The 17,902-nt window shown below is 43.0% G+C and overlaps 1 protein-coding gene across 11 annotated transcripts in view; it reads right to left on the reverse strand.

The window, feature by feature from the left end:
* CC2D2A (coiled-coil and C2 domain containing 2A) overlaps nt 1–17,902 on the reverse strand; it is a 131,937-nt gene that overhangs the window by 78,164 nt on the left and 35,871 nt on the right. For all 11 annotated transcript variants that reach the window (XR_015165147.1, XR_015165146.1, XM_086404752.1 and 8 more), the window contains 5 exons: nt 14,630–14,731; nt 13,743–13,907; nt 8,735–8,897; nt 6,956–7,092; nt 4,670–4,801 (listed from right to left, as the gene is read on the reverse strand). Coding sequence is in view for 9 of the 11 variants with exons in the window: in XM_086404752.1 (XP_086260878.1) it covers nt 4,670–4,801; nt 6,956–7,092; nt 8,735–8,897; nt 13,743–13,907; nt 14,630–14,731 (699 nt within the window). In the remaining 2 variants the exon portion in view is untranslated. The remainder of the gene's footprint in view (nt 1–4,669; nt 4,802–6,955; nt 7,093–8,734; nt 8,898–13,742; nt 13,908–14,629; nt 14,732–17,902) is intronic.

The following is a 17,902-nucleotide window of genomic DNA, read 5'->3' on the forward strand; positions in this document are numbered from 1 at the left end:
CCTATCTCCTGAAGTTTGCTCAGATTCATGTCCCTTGAGTAGGTGATGCTATAAAATCGTCTCATCCTCTGCCACCCCCTTCTCCTTTTGCCTTCAACCTTTCTCATCCTCAGAGTCTTTTCCAGTGAGTCGGCTCTTTGCATCAGATGGCCAAAGTATTATAGCTCCAAAATATGCTGAGTCAAATCTCCCTTTGGATTTACAGGGAGGGAACCCCATCCCCACAGGGGTCATATTCCACCAATATTTCGTACCTTCTGAAAGCCCTAGTTCTGACATTAATATCTTCACCCATCATGCTGCCATAACAAAGGCCCATCTCTTTCCTCTTTCTTTTGGGTAAGAGTATTCAATTATAACCTGCCGTCATGTTAAGGGTTTGAACCTGCAGGTGGTGACTATGTGTCTTACGATCTTTCTGGCCACCTGGATTAATTAAAACATTTCCACCTCTCAAAGACTTGTGCCCCTGAGCATCAATCCAGAGACTTAACGGAAACATTCCTCTCCACTTGCCTGGCTCCTGCTGGTTCTTGTTTTGCTGTTCCTCTTACCACAGGTTCCAGAGTTCTGGGCTCACTCAGAGTGTGGCCTGCAGGTTCTGTCTTGTACTCTGCTTGGTGTGAGTAAGTACTGCCGGTGGCATGGTCCTGTGTGTGTGCTGTGTGCTCAGTCCAGCTCTTTGCGACCTTGTGGACTGTAGCCCGCCAGGCTCCTCTGTCCATGGGCTTTCCCAGCAAGAATACTGGAGTGGGTTACTATTTCCTCCTCCAGGGGATCTTCCCGACCCAGGGATAGAACCCTCATCTCCTGCAGCTCCTGCATGGCAGGCGGATTCTTTACTGCTGAACCAATAATATTTCTAAGGTATATTATTTTCATTTCGAAGTTGTTTGATTCTTCAGTCTTTGGTGGAAAACTGAAAATCTAAACTATCAGAGGTGGTGCATGTGGATTGTCTGCTGACATTCTCAGTGCAAGCAGGGTTGCATGCCGATGAAAGAAAATTTCAAGGTTGTACAGAGAGAGCAATCACTGGTGGAATTAAAGTAAAATGTATGTATTTGCCCTCCCTCAGAAAATAATAGCAAGAGAACCTGAATCCAGCCCAGAGCCAGCAGTAGATTCTACAGCTGTTGTTCTGGTCTTCCTGGGAAGTTTTCTCGTTCTCCATCTTCTGGGTATGTCTCCAGGACGTCAGGCTGGGGAGTGTATGTTCCTCTTAAAACTGACTAGTTTGTCCTTGGTGTTGATCATGGGGATCTTGCTACAAGATATGATCCTTTTCCTCTGGCATCTCTGAGCTTACATTATCAATGTCCTAAGCCATGGAAAACTCTGGACTGCCTACAACAGGAGAGAAGTTTCTCCATTCCATAGGACAGAAGGTTCTCCATTCAAGGAGAACCAGAGGAAGGAGACGCAGAGAGAGAGACTGCCAGCACTGAGTCCCTGGCCCCAGGGTCCCGGTTCCTAAAGCCCCACCTTCGTTTTGTGATTCATCTCCAGGTCCTTCCAGCTTTGTGAGTCACTAAGTTCTCTCCTCTTAGGCTAGTTTTCAGTGGGTTTCTGTCACTTGCAACTCAAAGAGTGCTGACTACTACAGTTCTTCTAATTTAGCAGGGGACCAGAGAGCTCCCCAGGTGATGCTAGTGGTAAAGAATCTGCCTGCCAATGCAGGAGACACAAGGGATGCAGCTCCATCCCTGAGTCAGGAAGATCCCCTGGAGGAGGAAATGGCAACCCACTCCAGTATTCTTGCCTGGGAAATCCCATGGACAGAGGAGCCTAGGGCCATAGTCCATGGGTTTGCAAAAGAGTTGGACATGACTTAGCAACTAAACAGAACAACTCTTTTAATATGACCTTTGCTTCTTTCATAGCAGAAGCCTGGCATGTTCTCCATGCTTTGCTATGTTTGCAGCCTAACTCTAGGAAATGATCTCAGAAGACTCCAGCCCCTGCAGATCTCTCTCTTCTAACTTCTTTGCTCTGTGATGCAGGATGACCAGCCCCTCTTAGTGGAACTCTTATCTTCCTCTACTTTCCTGTTTCTTCCCAAAGCTAGGAAGCTCTCCCCTCTCAAAAGGACTGGAAGGAAACCCTCTGTGCTCTCCCCACTGGCTCCTTGCCCAAAGAGAAGGAAGACTGTGTCTGAGTGGAGATTTAATTGAAGCCGAAGATCCACTAGTCCAGGTTCTTGGCTGGACAAGGTCACCGGTGGCATCTAGCTGTCCTTACTCAGCCATCTCCTGAGGGCCTGCTCACTGGCCCGTGGCTTCAGCAGGCACTCCACATGGTAAACTCTCTACACAGGGGCCATAATTCATGGGAGAGAGAGCAGGGAGCCCAATCCATCTTGGGTCCAAGCCACATTCTCCTATCCAGCCTCACCCCTAGCTGAAACTGAGATCTGCACCCTTCTCTGATTCCTGTGCATTTCCCAAGTAGTGCAGAACTTCTGAAGGAGACAGATAAGATTAATGGCCTCCCTCAAGATCCTACTCTCCATAGTAATGACTCTTCCATTTTCTAATTTTAGCCCATAAATTTGTGCTTCATTATATCAGTGTTTCATGCTGAAGTAGATGGATGGATGGAGAGAGAAACTGATGGATTATTAGGTACAAGTTGATACTGTCTAGATCACTAATTATATGATGTATCTTTGTCATAAAGCAAGTAGATGGTAAATGCCTCATGGCCTGGGGCTTGGGTTTATGCTTGCTTTGTAAATCCACTCCTAGGGTCCACATTTCTGTACAGAGTAGCCACTCATTAATATTTGTCTCTGATAACAATATTTTATAGAAATTCACAATTTAATAAAAGGGCAAACACATACATCATCTCAAAACTCATAATGGTCGTATGAGGTAGAGATGATGGTGATTTTTTAATTAAGGAAACACCTTCACAGCAGTCAAGGGAGCTGCCCAAAGCCACGACTTAGTAGACACCCAGCTTAGATTCTCTGATTTGGGTCCATGTCTTCTCTGTTCATCACCCAACTCTATGGCTCTATAGTTCTATAGCTTTATAGAATGATCTTATATCCTCTTATTTTGTTTGGCTTTAGCAGTGTCAAAATGTTACACATTTCAAATTACACAAGTTTCTGAATGACGTGATCCTTGCTACATTTCAGGAGAGCAAGAGCAATATAATTCAACGTGAAGGAAGGAAATAAAAACAAACAAGAAAAAATAAAACAGGTCTTTCTTAATACACAAGAATTTAAGGAATAAGTGCACCTGGATTGTGTGTGGGGGTGTGAGTTGCTAAGTTGTGTCTGACTCTTTGCAACACCATGGACTGTAGCTGGCCTGGCTCCTCTGTCCATGGAATTCTTCAGGCCAGAATACTGGAGTGGGTTGCCATTCCTTCTCCAAGGAATCTTTCTGACCCAGGGATTGAACCCAGGTCTCCTGCGTTGCAGGCAGATTCTCTAACGTCTGAGCCACCAGGGAAGCCCAGGTACATATGGATATATCTTAGGAAAACAAGGAAACAACAACAGAAGCTCCAAGACACAGAAATAAAATATTTGTCAGCTAAAAAACTAAGAAAAACAAAATCCTTGAGGAACAGAAAGATTGTAAAAAAGCATAAATTGCATCATTAAATTCATATAAGTACAAAACTAAAGCTAAAGAATATTGGAAATTGTGGTCCTAGACAAGATGTGTAAGTTGTAAGCTTTGATAATAATGTTGTAATGATAATACAGCAAACAAAAACCATGATATGATGTTTAAGGGACACGGATTGAAAGCTTAGAAGTGATTTCATAGTAAAAAGTCATTCTATGTTGACCCAAATTGGAAACATTTAAAAAATAATTCTTCTAATCTCTAATGTCACTGTGTGTTCATAGATTTATCTGAACTTTCAGTAAGAATGTATCTGATATTAAAGAAATGTGTAACCAAGGCCTAGCAATTCTTTTAATTTTAATATAGCTTCTTTCCCCCAGAATATATTTATTTGATACTTTTTTTAAAAAAGGATAATTCATAAATGTAATCATTTATTGTTGGGGGAAAAAATAAGTGAAGGCAGGCAACTGCCTATTCAACACCAGCCCATCAGACCTCACTGAGTCCTGTTCTAAGCACTTTGGTGTATTATCTCAACCATCTGCACAACAATCCTAGTAGGCCTATGCCATTTTGCAAAGGAAGAAACACCAGCAGAGAGAGGAGGGAGGGTCAAGTGAACCAAACAAGAGGCAGGGCCAGGACTCAAGCCAGGCAGTGTGGTAAAAGAGCTGGGAAAAATACCATAGAAAGGATTTGTGAGGATAGAAAATCTCCAGTGATATAATACAGAGACAGTGGGGGAAATAACCCTGCAGTATATGTGAGATGACAGAGAGAAAAGAAAAAATATTGGGGCAGCTAACCTGGATATGGGAATAAGACACTGACCCAAGCCTTCCTACCTGGGAAGCTTGTTGCTGATGTAAAAAAGGATTTAAGAAAGGATTCTGTGTGGGCAGGAGACTCAGTCTTACATAACAGGCTTGCTGTTTCCTCTTTACGTGCAAGATAGTGAATTAGTTAAGAAAAGTCAAAATAGGATGTTGCAAATTCATCACTCCAAGCCCTTCAAAAAGCAAAGCACTTTCAAGTAAATTCATGTATTAAAAATGGGAGGGGAGGTTTACCTTTTTATACAGGGTTTCCAGTTCTGCCTTAATGTCCTGCTCCTGTGTCAACATGGGTGGCCGCGAAGGAACCGGCTTGATGGGGTTTGGCAGTGCCAGGATCCTCCCATCATCTCCGAACCATCTCCTCCCCTAGGATCAAGCAGAAGGACAGAAAATAGTTTACAAAAATAAACAGTGTTTGTGGGGAAATTCTCTGTCACCGTGTATATTTCATGCACCTCCCCCTGGTCCTGTAGATCTTTTATTTTTTTTTTAAATATTTATTTTAAATTAACGATAATTGCTTTACAATAGTGCTTTGGTTTCTGCCATATATCAACATGAATTAGCCACAGCCGAGAGAAATATCAACAACCTCAGGACATTAAAAGACGCTTATTTCTTGGAAGGAAAGTTATGACCAATCTAGATAGCATATTAAAAAACAGAGACATTACTTTGCCAAAAAAGGTCCATCTAGTCAGGGCTATGGTTTTTCCAGTGGTCATATATGAATGTGAGAGTTGGACCATGAAGAAAGCCGAAGAACTGATGCTTTTGAACTGTGGTGTTGGAGAAGACTCTTGAGAGTCCCTTGGACTGCAAGGAGATCCAATCAGTCCATCCTAAAGGAGATCAGTCCTGGGTGTTCATTGAAAGGACTGATGCTGAAGCTGAAACTCCAATACTTTGACCATCTCATGCAAAGAGTTGACTCACTGGAAAAGACCCTGATGCTGGCAGGGATTGGGAACAGGAGGAGAAGGGGACGACAGAGGATGAGATGGCTGGATGGCATCACTGACTCGGTGGACATGAGTTTGAGTGAACTCCGTGAGTTGGTGATGGACAGGGAGGCCTGGTGTGCTGTGATTCATTGGGTTGCAAAGAGTCGGACACAACTGAGCAACTGAACTGAACTGAACTGAACTGAAATAGCATGAGCTTCCCTCATAGCTCAGCTAGTGAAGAATCTGTCTGCAGTGCAGGAGAATGGGGTTTGATCCCTGGGTCGGGAAGATTCCCTGGAGAACCCACTCCAGTATTCTTTCCTGGAGAATCTCATGGACAGAGGAGCCTGGTGGGCTACAGTCCATGGGTCACAAAAGTTGGACACGACTTAGCGACTAAACCACCACCACCATATAGCACAGGGAACTCTACTCAGTACTCTGCAATGGCTATGTGCGAAAAGAATCCACATTAAAAAAAAAAGTGGCTATATGTATATCCTGCAACTAACACAACACTGTAAATCAACTGTATTCCAATGAAAATTTTAAAAAATTGAGTCCTCAGTAACGCCTCTCCGCCGCCCAGAGTTAAGATATAGTTTTCAGCCCCCTCCTGATAAAAAAAAGTTTAAGAAAAAGCTAATAGAGTGCTTGGGCTTCCTTTGTGGCTCAGCTGGTAAAGAATCTGCCTGCAATGCAGGAGACCTGTGTTTGATCGGTGGGTTGGGAAGATCCCCTGAAGAAGGAAAAGGCTACCCACTCCAGTATTCTGGCCTGGGTATTCATACACTACAGTCCAAGGGGTCACAAAGAGTTGGACACAACTGAGTGACTTTCATTTTCACGTTAAAAGGAGTGGTTAAGAAAAGCATATTTTCTATGAAACAATTTTTAAAAATATATTTTTAAGTTTTTTGGCTGCACTGGCATCTCTGTTGCTATGCAGGGGCTCTCTCTATTGGGGTGAGCAGGGTCTAACCTCTAGCTGCAATGCTGGGCCTTCTAATTGTGGCAGCTTCTCCTGTTGCAGAGCACAGGGTCTAGGCACACGGACTTCAGTGGCGGTGGCTCCCAGGCTCTAGAGCGTGGCTCAGTAGCTGCGGTGCGCTGGCTTAGTTGCCCCGTGGCATGTGGGATCTTCCTGGACCAGGGACTGAATTCGTGTCCCTGCATTGGCAGGTGGATTCTTAACCACTGGACCACCAGGGAAATTGTATTCGTGAAAATTTCAAGACAGACGACCATGGCGAAAAACAATTGAGGACATTCTCTCTTGGGACAATTAAAAATTTCTGTAAATTGGGAAAAGGTTTGCCAATATCTGGTTTAGTAGGAAGAGCCTGAATCCAGCTTGGGAAAGGTAGGATTGAGCGAGAGCGGTGATGTTTGAGGGTCACTAAAGGAATTGACGACAAATTAAAAAACAATAACAACAAAACAGTGACAGAATGAACCAGTCTGCAGACACCTTCAGGAGGAAATGAGCCCCACCCCGCAGTGACAACGTCAGGATTAAGACCCTCTGTGAATCCCTCCTTGTCTACACCAGAGAACAGGGCTGAGAGCTCACCGGTTCCTGGGTCAGGAGCCTGTTCTCCATGATGTTCTGGTTGGTTCGCGGCACCTCCGGCCTTGCCCCGATGTAAAGGCCTTCATCTTCCAGGTACCTGGGTTGCACGTTCTCAGGAAGCTTTTTATACGTGGGCACTAGACAGTTCATAAGCACACACGAGCCACGTCAGTGCTGACCTGAACATCTCAAACTGCAGTCTGGTGAATACAGTCACCAGCAGAGGTTTTACTTTTGTTCTTGGGAAGTGCAAATGCCCCAAACTGATGTCCAGAAGCAGGACCAAGGGGAAGGTGAACGTGTTTTCCTGCAGCACCATGTTGGAGAATCATGAAATAATTCGATACCTAACTGGCCCACGTGGCTTTGCACACTGCGAGGAGTATGGTACCCAGATCAGAGGGACGCTGCTGGCCTCATCAGTGGCGTGAGCCTGGGCCAGCCTCTTCTCTGAACTCTGTCCTCTCGTACATAAGGGATGAAAATATCAGTCTTTCTGGGCTCCTGGGAGAATTAAATGGGGTGAAGGATGGGGAAGTGCTTTGTAAATTACAAAGTTTGCTGGAGTCCACATGACTTCATTTACTTCCTCACTCTTTGATCTGTTCATAGAACAGATCTTTGTGGATAGTCTGTCTGTGGGAGCGACAGGCAGCAACAGCCTGCCAAGGACTGTTGGGGGATAATGGCTTTATAATACTGTGTTGGCTTTTGCCACACATCAACATGAATCAGTTATAGGTATACATATGTCCCCTCTCTCCTGAACCTTCCCCCCACCTCTCACCCTATCTCACTGCTCTAGGTTGTGAAGAGCACCGGACTTGAGCTCCCTGTGTCATACAGCAAATTCCCACTGGCTATCTATTTTACCAACCTAGACAGCACATTAAAAAGCAGAGACATTACTTTGTCAACAAAGGTCCGTCTTAGTCAAAGCTATGTTTTTCCAGTAGTCATGTATGGATGTGAGAGTCAGACTATAAAGAAAGTTGAGCACTGAAGAATTGATGCTTTTGAACTGTGGTGTTGGAGAAGACTCTTGAGAGTCCCTAGTTCTGCAAGGAGATCCAACCAACCCAACCAATTTCCTAAAGGAAATCAGTCCTGAATATTCATTTAAGGAATGATGCTGAAGCTGAAACTCCAATACTTTGGCCACCTGATGTGAAGAACTGACTTGGAAAAGACCCTGATACTGGGAAAGATTGAAGGCAGGAGAAGGGGATGACAGAGGATGAGATGGTTGGATGGCATCACCGACTTGATGGACATGAGTTTGAGTAAACTCCGGGAGATGGTGATGGACAGGGAGGCCTGGAGTGCTGCAGTCTATGGGGTCACAGAGTCAGACACAACTAAGCGACTGAACTGAACTGAACTGATCTACTTTACACATGGTGATGCGTATGTTTCCACGCTACTCTCTCAAAGTGATGTAGACATAGAGAACAGACTTGCGGACACAGTGGGAGAAGGAATGAGTAGGATGATTTGAACCTGTTTCTTCATTATTAAGTCAGATTAGAAATTGGGTTCAGTTGTGGAAATTGGGCATTTTTATACATCTGGAGAAGGAAATGTCTACCCACTCCAGTATTCTTGCCTAGGAAACCGCATGGACAGAGGAGCCAGGCGAGTTATCGTCCATGGGGTCACAAAGAGTCGGACATGACTGAGCGACTAACACTTTCACTTTAGCTTTACACACCATCTCTATTTTGTCTGAAGGAAAACAAGGATGCTGAAACTGGGCAGGAAGATAAAGAGAGAAAGTACCTGTCCGTCTGCTGGGTACAAACAGGAGCTCTTTCTCCTTCTGCAGCCGAACGTGGACACTTTGATAATCAGCAGGTCTGACTGCCACAAAGTCTTCAGCTGTGTGATCTAAGCCCAGGAGAAGATCCTCCGAATCTTTGCCATCCAACCACTCTTCCTCATCCTGCATCACATTAAAGAACGTCAAGGAACAATCCCGCAAATATAGTTAGTGACGGTGAATGTGTTAGTTGCTGATTGGCTCTGACTTTGTGACCCTGTGGACTGGAGCCTGCCAGGCTCCTCTGTCCATGGGATTCTCCAGGCAAGAATACTGGAGTGGGTTGCCATGCTCTCCTCCAGGGCATCTTCCCAACCCAGGGATCAAACCCAGGTCTCTCGCATTGCAGGCAGATTTTTTACCATCTGAGCCACCAGGGAAGCAAGCTCCGGGAGTTGGTGATGGACAGGGAAGCCTGCCGTGCTGCAGTCCATGGGGTCGCAAAGAGTCGGACACGACCGAGTGACTGAACTGACTGAGCCACCAGGGAAGTCCCAAAGACAATTAACGTACTTGGAAAAACAATCCATGATATTAAATGCACCAAACAACATATCCTAAGACAAAGTTACCTTTTCCTTTTATCTTTTTCTGAAAGAAAGCATAAAGCGATGCTGACTTTCCTATTTAATATGCTTTGTTTTTCCACTATTCCACATACTTGGAAAACGCCAAAATCACAAGGGTCAGAAGAGATGTGCTAAGCAAGGCAAGTGGAACCTCAGTGAGTGTGTCCTCCTTTGCGGGTGTCTATTCTCTGACAATGACTTAAAGAACTTGGGTTCATGACTTATGCATAATTTAACCTTCGGCCTTGGCACTAACCCCACGGGAAAGGTACCAAGTGTGGGGTCCACACCCTGTTCAGATTGCCTGGGCTTGACTCCCAGCTTTGCCTTGTACTGCCTGGGTGACTGTGAGGAATTTACCTACCCTTCAGATCCCTGGTTTTCTTATTTTCAAGATTGGCATATTAATAGATCTTATTTCCTTGGGTTTTGTGAGAATAAAAATTAAATGATGCATGTAAAAATTCTAAGCACAGAACCTGTAATCACAAATGCCAGCTGAAGTATTTTAACGTAGTTTGAATATTTTCCAAACTTTTCTGCTTTTTCTTTCTCTTCCTTCTCCTTTTTTCCTTCTTTTCTTTCTCTGTCTTGTTCTTCTTTCTAAAGTTTAAACCTGACATCCATCTAAGAGCAGCACCCTTTAAAATGCTATGGAGACTGCCAGGTAGCTGAAGACAATGGCTGTAGCCTAATTACCTAATATTTCCTTGCTAAATACACAAAATAATAAAAAGAGTAAAGTAAATCTGCATAGTAACCAAGCTCTCAGCAAGAGCTGAAGGCAGAGAATGTCAGAAACTTCAAAAGGTGAAAAGAGAAAATATCCCGCAGTATCAGTGTGTGACCCTTTTTGTTCCTGCCCCAAGCTCTACTTTGAGCAAGGACAGGCTGAGAAAACTTCAGAGAAGACAGCAGAGCAAAGCCAGCACCTGCAGCTGGTTCACCAGAAAGACTGCATCAACGGTGAGTGTGAAAATACTCGCACAAAGTTTGTCTTATTCATTTCAGATAACTGGCTTATTTCACTTAGCATAATGTCTTTAAGGTTCAGCCATGTTTAGCATTTATTCTAATTTCCTTCCTTCATGCTAAATAATATTCTCTTGTATATACCACCTTTTACTCATCCATTCTTCTCTTGATGGGCAGTTAGATTGCTTTCACTTTTGGCTACTGTAAATAATGCTTCTATTAACTTGAGTATACAGTGATCTGAATGCCTGCTTTTAATTCTTTGGGGTATATACCCAGGATTGGGGTTGCTGGATCATATGGTCGTTCTATGTTTAAATTTTTGAAGAGCCACTGGGATTTTTCACAGCAGCTACACCACCTTGCAACAGCATGAGCAATGCACAAGTTTCTCTGCATCCTTGCCAACACTTGTCTGCCCTCCCTTCATTCTTTCCTTCCTATCTATCTCCTATCTATTTTTAATAGTCATTCTAATTTGTGTAAGGTGGTATCTCATTGTGGTTTTGATTTGCATTTCCCTAATGATTAGTGCTAAGTATCTTTTTATGTACTTTTTCGCCATTTGTGTATCTTGCTTGGAGAGATGGCTATTCAAGTCTGCCCATTTTTCATGGTGTGTTTTCTCTGGTCTCACATATCCCACCCACAATTACAGAATCTGAGTTGTAGCTTGGGTGTGGTATGGGGCACAGAAAACTGTTCACCTGTAAGGCTGAGAGGAGAGAGCACTAGGCTGCATTTGCCTTGGAGAGGCAGACATTTTTGTATGTGAAATGAATACTAATCCTTGTGTGGAGTCTAGCAAGAAAAATCTGCAAACTGTATTGCACCACTTTTTTTCCCCACGAGAGAGAGAAAGCTGAATATACTTAATCAAGGCCCCCACTCCCCAAATTATAGGGTGAAATTGAGGCTACAGAAAGTAATGTGAACCTAGCATTCACAGCACTTTTAGGACCTGCGTTTGATATTGTCCTGGAGGTCTCCGAGACTATCCTCAGTTCTTTTCATTCTTTTTACTTTATTCTGCTCTTCAGAAGTTACTTCCACCATTTTATCTTCCAGCTCTTCTGCTATTGATTCCTTCTAGAGTAGTTTTAATTTCAGTAATTGTGCTGTTTGTCTCTGAATGTTTATTCTTTAATTCTTCTAGGTCTTGCTTAATCAATTCATGCATTTTCTCCATTTTGTTTTCAAGGTTTTTGATCATCTTTACTATCATTATTCTGAATTCTTTTCCAGGTAGTTTGCCTATTTCCTCTTCATTTGTTTGGACTTGGGTTTCTAGTTTGTTCCTTCATCTGTGTAGGATTTCTCTGCCTTTTCATTATTATTGTTTTAACTTATTGTGTTTGAGGTCTCCTTTTCCCAGGCTTCAAGGTTGAATTCTTTCTTCCTTTTGGTTTCTGCCCTCCTAAGGTTGGTCCAGTGATTGGTATAAGCTTATAGGGTGAGGTTTGTGCTGAATTTTCGTTTGTTTGTGTATTTGTTTGTTTTCCCTCTGATGGGCAAGGCTGAGTGAGGTGGTGATCCTTCTGCTGGTGGCTGGGTTTGTAGTTTTTAGTCTGTTGTTTAGATGAGGTGTCCTGCACAGGGTGCTACTGGTGGTTGGGTGATGCCGGGTCTTGTATTCAGGTGATTTTCTTTGTGTGAGTTCTCACTATTTGATACTCCCTGGGGTTAGTTATCTGGTAGTCTAGGGTCTTGAAGTCTGTGCTCCCACTCCAGAGGATCAGGGCTTGATCTCTTCTAGCTGTTTGTTTTTAAACCCACTCTCTCTTCTTTTCCAGTTAAGTTCATTCCAGGCTCTTTTAAAGCTATGATCATTCTTCTTTTCTCCATGATCTCCTGTATCTAGTTCTGTTCAGTTCAGTCGCTCAGTCGTGTCTGACTCTTTGTGACCCCATGAATCACAGCACGCCAGGCCTCCCTGTCCATCGCCAACTCCCGGAGTTCACTCAAACTCACGTCCATTGAGTCAGTGATGCCATCCAGCCATCTCATCCTCTGTCGTCCCCTTCTCCTCCTGCCCCCAATCCCTCCCAGCATCAGGCTCTTTTCAAATGAGTCAGTTCTTCGCATGAGGTGGACAAAGTATTGGAATTTCAGCTTCAGCATCAGTCCTTACAATGAACACCCAGCACTGATCTCCTTTAGGATGGACTGGTTGGATCTCCTTGCAGTCCAAGGGACTCTCAAGAGTCTTCTCCAACACCACAGTTCAAAAGCATCAATTCTTTGGCACTCAGCTTTCTTCACAGTCCAACTCTTGCATCCATACATGACTACTGGAAAAACCATAGCCTTGACTAGACGGACCTATGTTGGCAAAGTAATGTCTCTGCTTTTGAATATGCTATCTAGGTTGGTCATAACTTTCCTTCCAAGCAGTAAGTGTCTTTTAACTTCATGGCTGCAATCACCATCTGCAGTGATTTTGGAGCCCAAAAAATAAAGTCTGACACTGTTTCCACTGTTTCCCCATCTATTTCCCATGATGGGACCAGATGCCATGATCTGGACCAGATGCCATGATTCGTTTTCTGAATGTTGAGCTTTAAGCCAACTTTTTCGCTCTCCTCTTTCACTTTCATCAAGAGGCTCTTTAGTTCTTCTTCACTTTCTGCCATAAGAGCGGTGTCATCTGCATATCTGAGGTATTGATATTTCTCCCGGCAATCTTGATTCCAGCTTGTGCTTCTTCCAGTCCAGCGTTTCTTATGATGTACTCTGCATATGTTAAATAAGCAGGGTGACAATATACAGCCTTGACAGACTCCTTTTCCTATTTGAAACCAGTCTGTTGTTCCATGTCCAGTTCTAACTGTTGCTTCCTGACCTGCATATAGGTTTCTCAAGAGGCAGGTCAGCCAGACCACCTGTATCTAGACCTGGTGCCAAAAAGTAAGGCCTCTCGTCCCAGGGAAGACCTACTAGATTGGGAACTTGGAAAAATGGCCAGCCATCTATTTTAACAAACCCTTTCAAGAGCCCTGTTGATCCTTCTGAATCATCTGAAGAGCTCAGGATGTGGATGAGCTGATCTATATGGTGGTGGTGTGTTTGCTCCTAGCCACTTTCTTCCAAGTTAGGACATCATCATCACCATCACCACCACCATCATCACTGCCATCACCACCATCAGCACCACAATCATCACTGCCACCATCACCATCACCACCTCCACCATCACCACTGCCAGCATCACGGCCATCATCACCATCACCACCATCACCACCATCATCATCACCATCATCACCATCACCACCATCACCACCATCATCATCTCACCATCACCGTCACCATCATCACCATCACCACCATCATCACCACCATCACCACCAACGTGATCATCACCATCCACCGTTAAGGTCTTCCCTCTCCTCATTACTATTCTTATACTAAATACTGTTTTGCTTACTCCTTCCTGCACAGGTGGCTCTTCTTCCTCTCCTTCCTTTTCCTCTTGGTTAGCTCCATGTCTATTTTTGGCTTTTGGTTTTTCTTCTGATTCCTCTGGTTCAGGATCAAAGTTGAAAGTAAAGAAGTTATACGCTTCCTCAGCAGAAGGGAAGCCAGGTGTAACCTACAGAGAGGAAGCAAGAATAGAATTTCAGATTATCTGTGCTGAGATAAGCTCTGCACAGTTCACTGACAGGGGGCTGGATGCTAAGAGCATTCCAGGCTTCCTAAACACATTACCTGTTGATGGTAATGAACTTTAACAAATACGACAGGCCTCCTTAGTTAAGTAACTTTAATGAGTTACTTTTAAAAAAATATAAATCAGCAATTATTTACCCTTCTACAAACACAAAAACATATTATTCACAGCAGTTAAAAGCTTTAGAAAAGATGATTAAAATGCCAAAAAGTGATTTATAGGCCAGTGCTGAGATACTTTTAATTATGAGCAATACAGGGTTTGTTAAACTTTGAAAAAATACCATTTCTGGTTTGTTTTAATTCTTGCATTAGTATCTCCCTTTTTCCCATAATAAAAGCTGGTAACAACTTCACAGCTGAACAAATCAGCTTATCAAGAACATTTCCTGTCCTTCCAGGCATTTTTCTTTCCCCACAATAGGCAGCTTTCCTTTCTAATTTCTCCATAAGATTCTAGGATTTAAAAGTAGGAATCATTCCTCATATTTTTTTCTTGCATATTTCATGCAGTCGGAGTCAGCTTATGTGTATAGTTGTCTCTCATTGACAATTTTCAAAAAACAGAAACAAATCAATAAGATACATGATTTAAAGCCTACATAATTTAAAGGTAGCATGATTTTAAAAGACAGGATTTCTCACCGGGGGTTTAGACTTGATTTTTCGTACAGAATCGTGGAACTTTACTCTTGAATGGCCTTGGGAGTCATGGTCTTGTTGAGTCCTTTGTACCTCTCTATCCAGCTATTCAAATGGAAAAAAATAACAGACACATCATTTAAAGCAAGGAACTGAGGATTTTTAAAAAAACAAGCATTAGCCCTCAAAAGGCTTTATCTTCTGACCATTGATGCATCTCACAATTTCTAGGGAATGAAATGTTTACAAATATATTTGAATGGTAAAGTGGCTGATTGTTCTCTTCCTCAGCTCTGTCTCTCTCATGATTAAATGAATACAAAATTTCACAGTCAATAAACCTCCAAATGGAAATGCTATTTCACCCTAAAGGTCAGTAGATTATCCAGCTCACAGAGGATCACCTTGAAACAGTCTATGATGAAGAGCGTCAACCACATCTGACTGTAAATAAGTCCAAGTGAGTAAGGGTTGCCCCAGGCCCTGGCTCTTCCAGTCTTGTGTGAGTCTCAGAATGGCTGAGCGGGTCTCCTCAGGCGTTTATCCAGAGACATTCTGTGATGGAAGCTAGAAATACTGGGAACAGCAAGCTAAGGTGCTATGAAATTCCATGTAAGTGCAGCTGAATGTCCAGCAATGGGCAGAATAAAAATGAGGGCATCAGTTGGGTGCAATCTATCATGATATTAACAGAATACATACAATTCCAATTTATGTAAGATTCTGTGCTTTCCCTCCATTTTCTCATTTTGCAGTAGTAGGTTAAATAGATAACTGTGTGTGCGTGTTAAGTTGCTTCAGTCGTGTTTGACTCTTTGCAACTCTACGGACTGAAGCCTGCCAGGCTCTTCTGTCCATGGGGTTCTCCAGGCAAAAATGCCATGCCCTCCTCCAGGGGATCTTCCCAATCCAGAGATAGCACCCAGGTCTCCTGAATTGCAGGTGGATTCTTTACTGTCTGAGCCAACAGGGAAGCCCATGTATCCTGGAGTGGGTAGCCTATTCCTTCTCCAGGGGATTGTCCTGACCCAGGCATCAAAGTGGGGTCTCCTGCATTGCAGGCAGATTCTTTACCAGCTGAACTATCAGGGAAGCCCAGATAGTTAACTAATAGCATTCAATTATACAAAGGTTGAAGCAGTGGTAATGAATAAATTTCACAGTGCAATGCAGAGTTAATATTTGTCTTGGTAAATTCCAGAATTTTAAGTGGCTCTTTTGAAGACAAGGAAAGAAACAGATGAGTATTATGTAATGTAAGGATAAACACGTTTAAAAATTGGTGGCGGTGGTTTAGTCACTAAGTTGTGTTCAACTCTTTTGTGACTGCATGGACCATAGCCCACCAGACTCCTCTGTCCATGGGATTTCCCAGGCAAGAATACTGGAGTGGGTTGCCATTTCCTTCTCCAGGGGAATCTTCTAGACTCAGGGATCAAACCCATATTTCCTGCTTGGTAGGCGGATTCTTTACCACTGAGCCACCAGGGAAGGGTCAGGAAGGCTTTCTAAGGGTCTGCTAAGTTCAGTCTTTCTCATAAAACAAGGCTAAACCTTTCTTGCCCACTGTTGAAGATGCCATTCTGCTCCTGTCTGCCTCAGAATCCCTCACCTTCTAGAGCCCAAGACAGAGACTGATACATTTGAAACACATAAATAAGCCAAGGAGTCAACCGATCAGAGAGACGAGAAGCTTAGCTCTGTATAGGCAAGCCTTAGGTTTTAGAGACATCTAAAGACTGATAATAAAACAGAAGAAGACCAGGCAGAAAGTCTAACGTTAGCAATTTAAAAAATAAAATAAGTAGGTAAAGTTCCATTTGGCAAATATGTGTATGTGGAGATCAGTATTTTATTCTTTCTGTTTCTTTCCATTTCTTTCTGTATCAGCTTGACAGAAAGGACAGGAAGTTTGGACAATATAATTTCTTTGGTATCTTTTAAAATTATAAGATTGACAGTTTTACTATGATATGTATGGACTTGATCAAAACGGTGGTAATTTAATTTTTATCAAAATCTCAAAGTATTTAAAAGTTTATAAATTATATTAGCATAAGAAAAGCCATTAAATGTATTTAAAATGACTGTGTGCAGAATTAAATTTTAAAGAACTATTATCTATAATATCTTCATAAAAGCTTAAAGTAATAATATTCAATTTCAAGTGAATGCCTATGATGATGTGTGCTGTGTCCAGCTAGGAATTCTTTCTCATCCTTGAATTTGTTGTAACCTCCAAGAAGGCTCTATGACCCTCTTCTAGCTTGAGCTAGACAATCTCAAGTCTCATTATTTTTACCAAAGCATAATTACAAAATATAATAGTTCCTGCCCTGACCTCTCTTCTAACTACTAATCAATATTTTTAATTCCCTAAAGACAGCCTAATCTAGATGGTCTTGCTGATATCTCCGATTTTTATATATTCGCAGTATCAGGAATGATACTAATCAAGCTAAACGATTTGCAAATAATTTCTCCCATTATGTGTGTTGTCTTTTCACGTTTTTCTTGGTTTCCTTTGAACTGGAAACGTGTTTAATTCTGATGAAGTCCAGTGTGCTGATTTATTCCTTTGCCACTTGTGTTTTTGAGTCACAGATAAAAATCCATTACCTAAGGCAAGAAACCATTGCCTAAGGCAAGACACGTCATATTTTACATAACCTGGCTCCCAGGGAAGTGCCCTTTCCAAGGCTTCCTCAAGGCACCCACCATGGCTATTAACCAGCCTGCACTTCCACTGTCTGATCACCTGCCTGTCATCCCCACTGGGCTCCTTGACTGTCACTGCTGTGTGTTCAGAGTCCACTGGACAGCCGGCAGGAAGGAGCCTCTGAGAGATGCTGGCGACAGGTCGAGTGTGTCAAGGGATCAGAACCTCGGGCACCTGGGACAATGAGCCAGGTCCACAAAACAGAGACATTTTGGTCATGCCTAGTGGAGACCCAGGAGTCAAATGTTCTGTGTTATTCCCACTTCTTTGTTGACATGTTCTTGGAGATGTGTGTTTGGCTTTGTTCTCTTGTTACAAATCTGCTGAGGATAAAGAGGAATGGAAAGAAGAGTTTAGCATAGGTTTGTGCTGATGGATTTAGATTCCTGACCCAAGTATTCCCAAGGGCTTCTTTTTGCTTTGACCCTACAGCCACTGACACTTGCTACCAACTATGGAGAGAGGGCTTCCCATGAGCCAGGCACTGTGTGAAATCCTGTGACATGTATGCACTCCTTTAATCCTCAGAACAATATCAAGGATCAGGTTCTGGGTAG

Source organism: Bos grunniens, chromosome 6, assembly GCF_055505025.1.
Source record: "Bos grunniens cultivar Pamir isolate PY7600 chromosome 6, Bosgru_T2T1.0, whole genome shotgun sequence".
In the NCBI taxonomy this organism is placed as follows: Eukaryota; Metazoa; Chordata; class Mammalia; order Artiodactyla; family Bovidae; genus Bos; species Bos grunniens.